Here is a 13116-nt window from a genome sequence, read left to right as displayed (position 1 = left end):
TAAAAAAGGGAAAAATAGAAAGAGAGAGAAAAATAGAGAGAGGGAAATAAGAAGAAGAAGAAAAAATAGAGAAAGAGAAAGAAAGAGAGAGAAAAAAGAGAGAGAGAAGAAATACAGAGAGTAAAGACAGAGAAAGAGAGAAAAAATACAGAGAGTAAAAACAGAGAAAGAGAGAAAAAATAAAGAGAGTGAAAAGACAAAGAAAGAGAAAATAAAGAGAGAGAGAGAGAGAGAGAGAGAGAAGGGTAAAAAGAGAGACAGAGAAAGACCGAGTTTTCTATTAATAAAATTCTTTTGTGAAACGAGAGTTTTTCAAAACTTTCATGAACGATCATTAATAAAGTAAAGTTTTCTCTATACTGATTGGCTTCATTTAGCAAAAGCTTGATGAAAAAGAAAATAGCAAAAAAAAAAAAAAAAAAATGAAAAAACAGTAAATATTTCACCGTCGGTGGTATAAAGTGTGGCCAGTGAATTCATTTCAGTGGTCTTCCAAATTATCCACAGTTCGTTGCACATTGTGTGAAATCTACATTACTGAGAATTAAGTCGAGCAGAAAAGTTCGTGAGCTTCACATATATGAACAAAATTTTGCCAATAACACATTACGAGTCCATATTAACTTTACATGTAGGTCGAAAACTATTTAAATGATAATAAACTTTCAAATATATATTTGAAACGAGGAAAATTATTTCAACATTACTGACAATTATTTCTATTTTATTTCATATTTTATAACTACATCATCGTTTGTAAAATTTTCAAAGTTAGACAAATAGAAAGAAAAAAAAAATTAATTGATATTTCGTTTGCAGTAAAATAAATTCTTTTTGGTGAATTCAAAATGTAATTAAATTTTTATTACAATTTTTTGTTTCTATTTTATTTTTTAATTAATATTTAGTCTATAGTTATTTTCGTTTATTTAAAAAAATTTCAAATTCAAATCTTTTTGGAATTAAACAAATTATAAAAAATTGTTATAAAACCTGAAGAAATCGATCGCTCCGAGTCTTCGACTCGGAACAATCGCTTTCTTCATGTTTTATAATAATTTAATAAATATACAACCAAGTGATAAAATCATTATTTTATAATATAAGAATATTGTTATTGTAATAACTTCTTCAAAATTATTAATTAATTAATTATTAATTATTTTAATTAATTTTTCTGTCACTTCAATTCAATTATTGTTTTTCAGAATTTTTAACTAAAATTTCTTTCTTCTACACAATTTTTAGTTGAAAGTATAAAAATTTTAACTTTCAAAAATTATAATTTAAAACCGTTCAAAATTCAATTTCTAAAAATTCACACTAATAATACCTTCTCTCTAAATTTGAATTAGTAAAAATATTTACTAATTAAATTTAGTGACTGACTTTTTGCTTTTGAATTAGTAAATTTGACTATTAAATTAGTAGAAACTACTATTTATTAGTAAAATCTACTAATTTAAAAGCAAAAAGTCAGTCACTAATTCAAATTAGAAAACATTTTTATTTTTACTAATTCAAATTTAGAAAGTTTAATATTCGCAATTATTATCTAAATTTTAACTGAAATTCATATTTAAATCAATTTTAACTAGAAAATTCTACAAAAATTCAATTATTTAAATACAAAAATAAATAATTGAATTTTTGAGACGAATTTTAATAATATGTCTTTTTAAATAATTAAATTCTTTTGTGAAATTTAATTGAAATAGTGGATATTGAAAATAAATTGAATTTTGATAAATTATTGAAATTAATTAAATTATTACGAAAAATTTTATTAAAATTATTTTGAAAAAAAAATTGAAATTTGGAGAAAAATTTTATTATTTTTAAAGATAATGTCGACAGTATGAAGTATGAGTGTGTATTGTAAAGAGTGGGGACGAGTTCACAGTCCTTTAAAACTAAAGCATAAGCAGGTGTGGTCAGATTAATTAGTCGCTACTCAAAGTGATAGCACGTTTGTCTTCCAATAAGGCTCAGTGAAGAATTGGAAGGATTGATTATCTCCAAGTTTTTGTACTTTTACTTGTTAAATAAATAAAGTAGAGTTGGCTCTCAGTTGAGTAACCAACTCACCAAAAATAATAATATTAGTTGTTTCTTACGGCGACAACAATAATTAAAATGTTGAAGAGAATTTTTTGAAACTTTTGACCATAGTTGAATTTTTGAGACGAATTTTAATAATATTAAAAAATAATTTAGGAACTTAAATAATAATATTTCTTTTTAAATAATTAAATTCTTTTAAGAAATTTTATTGAAATAGTGGAGATATTGAAAATAATTGAATTCTGATAAATTATTGAAATTAATTAAATTACTACGAAAAATTTTATTAAAATGATTTTGAAAAAATAATTGAATTGTTAAAAAGAATGTCATTAAAATTTTTAAAAATAATTTATTTTTTTCAAGAAATGTAATTAAACATGTATTGACAATATTGGTTAAATTCTAATAAATAAATTAAAGGAAGGCTTTCTGAAATAATTGAATTTCTTTGATGAATTTCAATAAAATTTTTAAGACTAATTACATTTTTTGAGAAATTCCATTAAAATTGTATTAAAAATAATTAAAATTCTGCGATGAGTTTTTTATTATGTATAAAAATAATTGAATCTCTGCAAAAAAATTTGATTATTTATGAAAATAATTGAATTATTGCGAAGAAATTTATGAAAAATTTGTAAATAATAGAATTCCTGTGAAATTTTTATTAATTTATTAATTCATTCAAAGTTGAAATTTTACAAAATTTTTAATTAAAACCTTTTGAAGTTTATCTATTTTTAAAAATTGTAAACGCAACTCTTTTAAAATTTAATTGATTTTGCAATATTTAAGTAAAATTAGATTTTGAGAATAAGCACAATAACTTTAGAAAACAATAATTTTCCAGAATTCTGATTAAAATTTCCTGACATTTCCAGGTTATGCAGGTTGATATAAAATATAAATAATAAATATATAAATAATAATTGTTATTTACAGTAAAAATGATTAAAAACTGAATAATTTTAGTTTACTTTCCATTTATATTTACTTTATTAATAATAAATTACTATAATTTATTATTAATAAATAAATAAAGTAAATAATTAAATTATAAAATGAAACGTTTTTTTCAACATTTAATATTTAAGTAAATAGAAAAAATTTGTTAATTAAAGCATTTTCAACTTTTTGAGAATTACCTTTGAGCATTTTTCCAAAAAGCAAGTACTATTTTTTCATTTAATTTACCCGGTGAGATATATAAACAGTAAATATCAGTTAAGACATTTCATTAGATAAGAAAAAAAATTCAATTGTCTTCACTTCGAGGAAATTTGCTGAAAGTTTGTGTCCCGTGAAGTAGAGAAAAAAAAACTAAGCGTAAGGTTGATTGTTGGTGTTTTGTTTTCTGGGTTTTTTGTTTTTTGTTATTCTCGATACACACCAGGAAGAAGAGGAATTGAGTAATCCGCTTTTTGTACTCGGTTTCCGTTCCAATTAAAATCTATTGGTGGAAAGAGTAAAATACATGACCAGTGATCTTACACTCACTGGTTAATTGGAGATTTTTAAACAAACTTTTTTCAAAACAGACAAAAATAAAAAACAAACCAGAAAAGCTCTCAAATTACAAGTCGCTAACTTGAACATTGATAAAACGTTCAGTTCAATAGTTTTTCTATTTTAAACTTTCAATATATATAAAAACCCTTCTGAAGTTTAACGATAATTTTTTTTTGTATCTATTTATGGGGATTAAAAGTGAAATAAAATATAATATTTTGTATATTTCTGTATCATATTTTAAAAAAGTTTTCGTCGAATATGCAGAAAACTTGTGTGAAATTTGACGATAATTTTTTTTCTCCTCGTTTATGGATTAAAGTGAAAATAAATTCAAAATAATAAATGGAAATGAATTTTAATTAGTAGGTAAAAATAAATTCTAAGCATAAAATAAAATTCTAAGTATAAGAGATAAAAATAAATTCCAAATAATATAATAATAATATTAATAATAAAATAATATAATTTAATAAAAATAAATGTGTTTCTACTAAAAAATTTTCAAATAAATTTTTCATCTCTTTATAAGAATGATTTTATATTTTATTTTATTTAAATCGATATTAAAAAAAAACTGCGAAATAATAAATATGATAATATATCGGAGATTCAAATTAGTAAATTAATAAAAATTCAAATGAAATGTTATTTAATCAGATTTTCCTAATAAATAACAGATAAAAATTGACAGAGTATCTTTATTATACGTAAGTTTAAATTTACTCTTTCATATTTCAATATTATCGACTTTAAATAATTGAGTGTCTATCCGTTTTGAGTAAATCGAAAATTTCTTTTATTTTAAATTCTTGTTTCTATAATGTAATTCGTTTGTAGAATTTTCAGACAAAAATTAATTTTTCAAAAATATATGAAAACTAATTCAATATGTCTATCACTTTTCAAATTAATCGACCATATCTCTAATTTTTTTGCCCTCAATAATTCTATTCTTGTTTCTTAAACTGATAAAAAATTCACAATATTTTAAATTTTATAATTATATTATCAATAATATTGTCACCTATTTTTATAACTGTAAATTGTCTCAATAGTATAAAATGAAACAAATTTTCAATATGGCTTTATAAATTGAATTAAATACGAAAAAAGATATAGAGACATACAATTATTGGATGAACAAATAAATAAATTATAATTAATTCAGAATTTTTTTTTCCATCTTATATTTCGAATTTATAAATATAAATAAATATTATAAATGCGAGTTATAAATATTGAACTCGTAAATTTATTATTTATTCAAAAATATGTTATTTATTTACTGTTAACTCGTAAATTTTTATTTATACGAGTTAACAGTAAATAAATATTATCATAATTTATTCAAAAATTGTTGACATAAATTTTAATATTTACTTAATAAACAAAAATTAAAATCTAGGGGGAAAAAATAGATTTTACTTACTAAAAAAATTAAAACAAAAAAAACAATATAGTAAACATAAATTATCAGTGAAATAAACAATGTGTTAACAAATTTAGATAATTTTTCCTGTCTGTCTGTTTATATATAGAGAAATTTATTTTATTTCAAGTTTCATTTCCTGCGAACACTATAAAGCACATTGAGACAAAGGACTCGTCCTGAGGGCTCATATAAACAGGAATATAAGCTTGCACCATGATTAAGAGGATTAAGCCTCATTTGCTCTCGGCAGACAGAACGAAAACCCCCATTCTTCCTATCCCTACAAATACACGAAGAAACTGTGCAAAATGTGCGAGAGATATCTCCTCAATTTTCATTAACAAAACAAAGTCAACCCCAACTCACGAAAATAGCAACAATAATTTTCTTTAAACAATATAAAACAATTAGACTACAATTTTCTTATTTTATATTTATTTAATTGATAATTCGATGATTTTTTTTTCTCAAAAAGAGAAAAATTGCAAATTATTCTAATTTATTTCTTCCAGAAAATATTTATATTTGCTACAGGAACCAACTAAACTTTCTACTTGTTGCAAATAAATCAAAATTTGTTTCATTCAAAATTATAAAATGAAATAAAAATAAATAAAAAATAAAATAAAAATTTTATTTGCGTCAAATAAAATTTTTGTTTCAAACAAATAAATATTTTAGAAGTCACTAAAACGAATATATACTCTTATTTAAATCAAATAAGAAAATAAAATGGTAAAAAAATAAAATAAAATTGGTTTAAATAAAAATTTCTCGGAGCGTAATTATTAAATATTTTTAGCACTTTTTTGTATCTGTAATAGATACTAGTAGTAGAAAATATTTTTGGTCAGACAAAACTTTACTGAAATTATGTAATTTGTGTTACAGTAGTAAAAGCTTCTTTTAGTCAGATAGTAGGTACTATTTGGACTTCTATAGTTTCTAATTAAGAAATAAAAACTATTTTAATTGTAAAAAATAATATTTAGCCAAAAAATATACAAAAAATCGGTGATAAACATATTTTTTTTTTGGTTATTTAATCTTTTTCAGTAGTAAAAACAGATTTTGGTCAGACATATATATTTATGGACTACTGTAGCTTCTAATTCAGAAGTAAAACTATTTTAAGAAATAGAAAAAAAAATATGAAGACAAAAATATACAACAAATCTGTGATAAACATTATTTTCTCTAAATATTTTCAGTAGAAAAAACTGTTTTTAGTCAGACACCACTTTTTATGACTTCTGCCTTTCTAATTCAGTAGTTGAATCTAGTTTTAGTTTTTAAAAAATAATATTGAGACAGAAAGCCACAACGAATCGTGGATAATCATTATTTTTGTTTATATTAAACTTGTTCAGTAGTAAAAACTATTTTTAGTCAGACACTACCTTTTAAGACAACTGGAGTTTCTAATTCAGTAGTACAAACTATTTTTAGTCGTACATTATAATATTTAACCAAATAATGCATGAGAAATCGATTATAAAAATTATTTCTGGTTATTTAATGATTTTCAGTAGTAAAAACTGTTTTTGGTCAGACACTACGTTGTACGACTACTGTAGTTTCTAACTCAGTAGTACAAACTATTTTTAGTCATACAGTATAATATTTTGCCAAATAATGAACGAAAAATCGGTGATAGATATTGCTTTTGTTTATATTAAACTTTTTCAGTAGTAAAAACTGATTTTAGTCAGACCTTGTCTTTTTAAACTTCTGTAGTTTCAAATTAAGTAGTAAAACTATTTTTTGAAAAATAAAAAAAATATAAAGATTAAAATATGCAACAAATCTGCGATAGACATTAATTTTTCTTATTTAATTTTTTCAGTAGTAAAAACTGACTTTAGTCAGACGCTTATTAAACTTTTTCAGTAGTAAAAACAATTTTCAGTCAGACAATTTTTTTTATCGTAATTTTTAATTCGATAGTAAAACTATATTTTTACTAAAATAATATTAAGACGAAAAACAAAAGGAAATCAGTGATAAAAATTATTTTTGGTTATATAATTTTTGATTCAGTAGTAAAAACTGTCTTTAGTCAGACATCACTTTTTATGACTTCTGCCGTTTCTAATTCAGTAGTTGAATCTAGTTTTTGTTTTTAAAAAATAATATTGAGATAGAAACCCACAACGAATCATGGATAAACATTGTTTTTGTATATTAAACTTTTTCAGTAGTAAAAACTGTTTTTAGTCAGACAGTTTTTATACCCTTATCTTCTAATTCGGTAGTAAAACTATTTTTAGAAATACAAAAAATAATATGAAGACCTTTTAGGACTACTGGATTTTTTAAATATAAAGACAGAAATATGCAACTAATCTGTGATAAATATTAATTTTTCATATTTAGTTTTTTCAGTAGGTAGTAAAAATTGATTTTATTTATTTATTTATTTATTTATTTAACAATTTTTACGGGCTTACAAAAGAGAACGCCCTTTTATTAAAACTAACTTAAATCTAAATTGCATGAATTATCTAACTAAGTGTTATCGCTCGCATTCTAATCAACGGTTTTCAAATAAGTGGCCAAACCACGCAGAAACATTAATTTTGAACTCGCGAAAAAGTCGACATCTTTCATGACGTGAGCACTATTTGCCTCACGACAAATTCGTAAGAGAGGCGAATTACCTCCAAGATTTGTGCGTGAATATTGGACCTTGAATGTCAGTCTATTTGATTGACGGTTTCTTAACCAAAGATGAGGAGTCATAAACGAGATCTGAGACAACAACTCTGGACAATCAATTTGACTATTGATAATATTATAAAGAAATTGAAGGTCCAATTTTATAAATCTACTATGGACAGTTGGGATTTTAGTAATTAAGTACAATTCAGTATAATCATGTTTAAAAAAATCAAATGGTATATTCAACTGTTTTGCGACAAATCTTAAGAATTTATGTTGTATTTTTTCTAAATTTTCTTGCTGATAAAGATATTGAGGATAATAAATGGTTGATAAGCATTCAATATGGGGTCTAACAAGAGAAAAGAATAATATTTTAAGGACTCGAAGGTTATGAAAAACTGTACCAAATCTTATTATTTGGCCAAGTGCTTTTGATGTTTTTTTAATAACCTGATCAATGTGAAAGTTATAATTTAGAGCAGGGTCCATAATTAATCCCAAATCTCGCTGCTGACTCACCCGTTCAAGTACTGTACCAGATATATTATAATAAAATTTGACAATTTTTAATTTCCTATGAAATGACATTATGGTGCACTTGGTAATATTTAAAGGCAGACGATTTTTGGTGGACCACTGGGAAACCCTATCAAGATCCTCCTGTAGTTCAAGGGCACAAAAAATTGAAACTATGACTTTAAATAATTTAAAGTCGTCAGCGTAACTTAAAAATTTACTATTCTGAACACAATTTCTTATATCGTTAATATAAATTATAAAAAGAAGGGGACCAAGATGGGAACCCTGTGGTACACCAGACGAAGAAAAAAATTCGTTAGAAAAGGTACCATTAACTCGACAAATCTGCCTTCTTTTATGAAGATAAGAAGAAAGCCACCTCAAAGTGGGATTCGAGACACCATAAGCCCTAAGTTTATACATTAATATACTGTGATCGACTTTGTCGAATGCTTTTGAAAAATCGGTATAAATTGTATCCACTTGTAGTCCTCTATCCAATGAGGTTGACAAGTACTGAGTAAAAACGCATAAATTCGTTGATGTGGAGCGTTTCCTTCTGAAACCGTGCTGCTCCTCAATCAAAACATTTTTAAATGCCGAGTAAATTTGATCATATATCAAACTTTCAAAGAGCTTAGGTATTGCACTAAGAATTGTTATCGGTCGGTAGTTTTTAATATTAGATCTATCACCACCCTTATAAATGGGTGAAATAATACCCAGTTTCCAACACTCAGGAAAATAACCTGATATAAGAGAAGAATTAAATATAATAAGAAGAGGTTTAATAATTGAGGAACAGCACGATCTCAGAAAAGAATTTGGAATGCCATCGCAACCAGCTCCCTTCGCATTATTCAGAGTTCGAATCTTTGCCTCGATTTCTCTCTTAGTTATTAAATTAAGATTTAAATCAACCTCACAATTGCAATCGAAAGAAAAATCATTCATGTCATCAGAAGTGTTATAAACAGACTTAAAATACTCTGCAAACAAATTAGAAATATTAAAATTGTCGTTAGCAGTTTGTTGGTTAAAATACATCTCATTAGGGAATGCAGAATTATTTTTATTGTTTTTATTGTTGTTTATAAAACTCCAAAATGCTTTTGGGTTACGAATTAAATTAGTCTCGGTGTCAATAATATGTTGATGATAACATTGTTCAGAAAGCATTTTACATCTTGCTCGAAGGACAGAAAAGTACTCATAATCAGCTAAATCATTTGTACGTTTAAAAGTAGCATGTGCCATTTTCTTTTGAATAACCAAATTTTTTAAATCGTTTGAAAACCATACAGGATAAGTTGATGTAAATTGGCGTATTTTTGGGATGAAATATGTAAAAGCACGTTCAATATGAGAGCAAAGTATAGAAATCATTTTATCAATAGGAACAGAAAAATTATTATTATTATTTAAATCTAATGAATTTACAGCAGAGTTTAAAGCACTTATTTCACTTTTAAATTCCTCATCCCAATTAATATCAGATAGATATTTATCAATAGAAACATAATCCGCTTTTTTAAAATTGAATTTAATAGAGCGGTCACACAACTCATATAAAGATACAGGAGAATTTATTACATAAATCAAAGGTGGATGGTAATCATCTGCTGAAAGTAACAAATCATCTGATAAATGTACATTGCTATACTCACTGTTTGACAGTATCAAATCCAAAAGTGAACCACACTTATTGTGAAAAGTATTCAACTGACGTAAATTATAAACGTTTAAATTTTCCAAAACAAGTAAGTAAATTTTATTCAGAACACCAGTGAAACCGTATTTCAATTTAGGCAAAAGATAAGAACCAAAGGAAGGAAGAGAGGTGTCACAATTTTCCCATTCAATAAATGGCATATTGAAATCCCCCAACAAATGAATATTCACATTTGGCATTTTGTCGCTAATAACATTTAAAGTTTCGAAAAAAATCATTGTAAACATTAACATTCGAGTTGGGTGGGATATAAACTGCTCCAAAAATATGCCACACTCCAAATACTTTAACTCGTATAAAAACCATTTCAATTGTACTGCAACGAGTAGGTATCAAAACACTCGGAAAATCATTGTTCACGGCAATAAGCACTCCTCCGCCACGAAGGGAAGAACTAGTTAGAGATGATCTGTCACATCGATAGATAGTAAAATTTTTAAAACCAAGTTCATTGCTATTTATACTTGAATGAAGCCATGTTTCGGTGAAAACAAAAACAACAGCTGAGTTTACAGGAATTGACTTTCTTAGTGTTAGTAGTTTAGTGCGCAGGCCTCTTACATTTTGATAATAAATTTCGAAGGAAGAAGAATGTAGAACACCATCTGACGGCCGAGTTGGATGAGTTTGAGAATCATGCGTATGCGAAATATGTTGATAAGAAGATCCTACTTTGCCGACTTTCTTATCTGTATTATATATGGTATATTGTTCCTGTAGACAATCCTGAGGTTCCCCTCTCCTGCTTCCTGACGGGTCCGCAACTCCAGTTTCAGCAATTTTAATTGTTCCAACTGTTCTTTGGTTTTGTCCATTGTTACCCACAAGTTCCGAATGTTTAGAGTCTTCAACAAATCTTTGTTTTTCAAACCCATGGAGAGGTTGTGTAAAAGAACTGTCGCCACCTGCGGATTTTCACAGTGAACTTTTAAAGGTCGAAATTTAAAAGGATCTTGAGTAGGATTTCCGATACGAGTGATTTTAATTTTAGGCAGTTTATTTGGAACAATTAATGTCGACAATAAATTCATTGTAGATGACATATCTATGGTCTCACCAGGTTTGACAACCTCGGCATTATGGGAGTCATGTTCCGGGAGTCCAAAAATAATTAAATTATTGCGCTTATTAATTCTTTTCTCAATTTCATCGAAAATTAAAGTTTTGTTTTGTATGGTGGTAGAATCGAGTAGAAAATCGAATTTTTTTTTCAACGTACCTTCTACTTTATCTAATCGGCTTGACATGACCTTGATAGTTTTTTCATTTGAAGAAACCCTTTCCACAAGACTGTCAAGTTTTTTATCAATACTCTTAACAGTATTTAAAACCACGGAATTTTCTTCTGACAGCTTAACATGAAGACCAGCTATAGCATCAGTCAGCATCTTTTGAAAGTCGTCTGTAGACATGATAGTAGGTGAACTAGGGCGCGAACCACAACACTTGTTAAAACTTCCAGAAGAGGTTTTCGACGATAATCGAGCACATGAGGGGTGATATGGGAGAGCACAACCCGAACAAGAAACCACGCCACGGACTAGGTTATTATTACAACGTACACATGTCTTCACGATAGATAAAGAATCCTGTTGTTCGGACATAATCTCAAAGTAACATAATGCACGTGGACACTTTGAGGTTAGAAAATCAAATTCATCCCTCACGTTATTCAGATTGTCCGGATATACACAAAAATTATTGTACAAACAATGGGCAAGTAGACCAACAACAAAAATCAATCAAAAATATTAAAACGTCTCACATTATCCATAAATTTTTATTAAAAACACGGAGCGATCTGTAACACGTGTTCGTGGCGCTAGTGGCGCCATTGTATTTTAGTCAGACAATACTTTTTGGACGCTTTTATAAATTATAAATCAAAAGTAAAAACTATTTTAGTCGTAAAAAATAATATTTTGACAAAAAAATAGACAAAAAATAGTCAATAAATATTATTTCTGTTTATTAAATGTTTTTCAGTAGTAAAAACTGCTTTTAGTCAGACAATGTCTTCTAGGACTACTGTAGCTTCTAATTCGGTAGTAAAACTATTTTGAGACATACAAAAAAATATGAAGACAGAAATATACAACAAATCTGTGATAAATATTAATTTCTCTTATTTTTAATTTTTTCAGTAGTAAAAATCGATTTTAGTCAGACACTGCCTTCTAGGCCAATATAATATTTAGTCAAATGTACTTATTAAATTTTTCAGTAGTAAAGACACTTTTTAGTCAGACAATACTGTTTAGACGCTTTTATAGATTATAATTCAGAAGTAAAAACTACTCTAGTGGTAAAAATTAATATTTTACCAAAAAATGTACAAAAAATAGGTGATAAACATTATTTCTGTTTATATAATGTTTTTCAGTAGTAAAAACTGTTTTTAGTCAGACAGTTTTTTTACTCTTATCTTTTAATTCGGTAGTAAAACTATTTTTAGAAATGCAAAAAAATTATGAAGACAGAAATTTACAACAAATTTGTGATAAATATATTAATTTTTCTTATTTAATTTTTTCAGTAGTAAAAATCGATTTTAGTCAGACACTACCTTTTAGGTCACTATAATATTTAACCAAATAATGTACATATTAAATTTTTCAGTAGTAAAAACAGCTTTTAGTCAGACTGTATCTTTTTGTACTACTGCAATTTCTAATACAGAAATAAAATCCATTTTTAGTTATAGAAAAGAATATTAAGACAGAAATACACAACAAATATACTTTTATTTAACTCAAATAAATTATATTTGGTTTAAATAAAATTTTTCTTTGTTTATATTACATAAATTAATATTATAATTTACCATAAATAAATTTTATTTATAATTTACTATATATACACTGTATATATAAATTTATTATTAAAATTTATCATACATAAATTTATTATTTCACACATTATACACATAATTATATATCACAGATCTGTCGACAATTTCCCTCTATTCATATATATTGTCAAATATCAAAAAGGAAATAAGTGGAAAAAAAACGAAAGAAAAAAAAATCCAAGAAAAAAATCAACGAGAGCGAAAAAATGCGGAAATGTGAGCGAGGGTGGCCTTATATAATCATACAAGGGGACATTGATCTCTTTTTTAACATCAGTGACGAAAAAAAAAATCGTTTCCTCCATTATAACCCATATAAGCTTCTTTAGCAAGCCGGGA

At 26.0% G+C, this 13116-nt stretch overlaps 1 protein-coding gene across 1 annotated transcript; it reads right to left on the bottom strand.

Annotated features, from left to right (window-relative positions):
* Positions 1-7471: 7471 nt before the first annotated feature.
* LOC122504399 lies at positions 7472-11743 on the bottom strand. Its single transcript, XM_043615499.1, has 2 exons — positions 11146-11743; positions 7472-10831 (listed from the first exon to the last, which is right to left on the bottom strand). The coding sequence occupies exons 1-2, from the start codon at positions 11528-11530 to the stop codon at positions 10113-10115; spliced, it is 1104 nt and encodes a 367-aa protein (XP_043471434.1). The 5' UTR covers positions 11531-11743; the 3' UTR covers positions 7472-10112.
* Positions 11744-13116: the final 1373 nt, after the last annotated feature.

This window comes from Leptopilina heterotoma, unplaced genomic scaffold, assembly GCF_015476425.1.
Source record: "Leptopilina heterotoma isolate Lh14 unplaced genomic scaffold, ASM1547642v1 Lhet_294, whole genome shotgun sequence".
NCBI lineage: Eukaryota > Metazoa > Arthropoda > Insecta > Hymenoptera > Figitidae > Leptopilina > Leptopilina heterotoma.
This window is presented reverse-complemented; position numbering and strand designations above follow the sequence as displayed.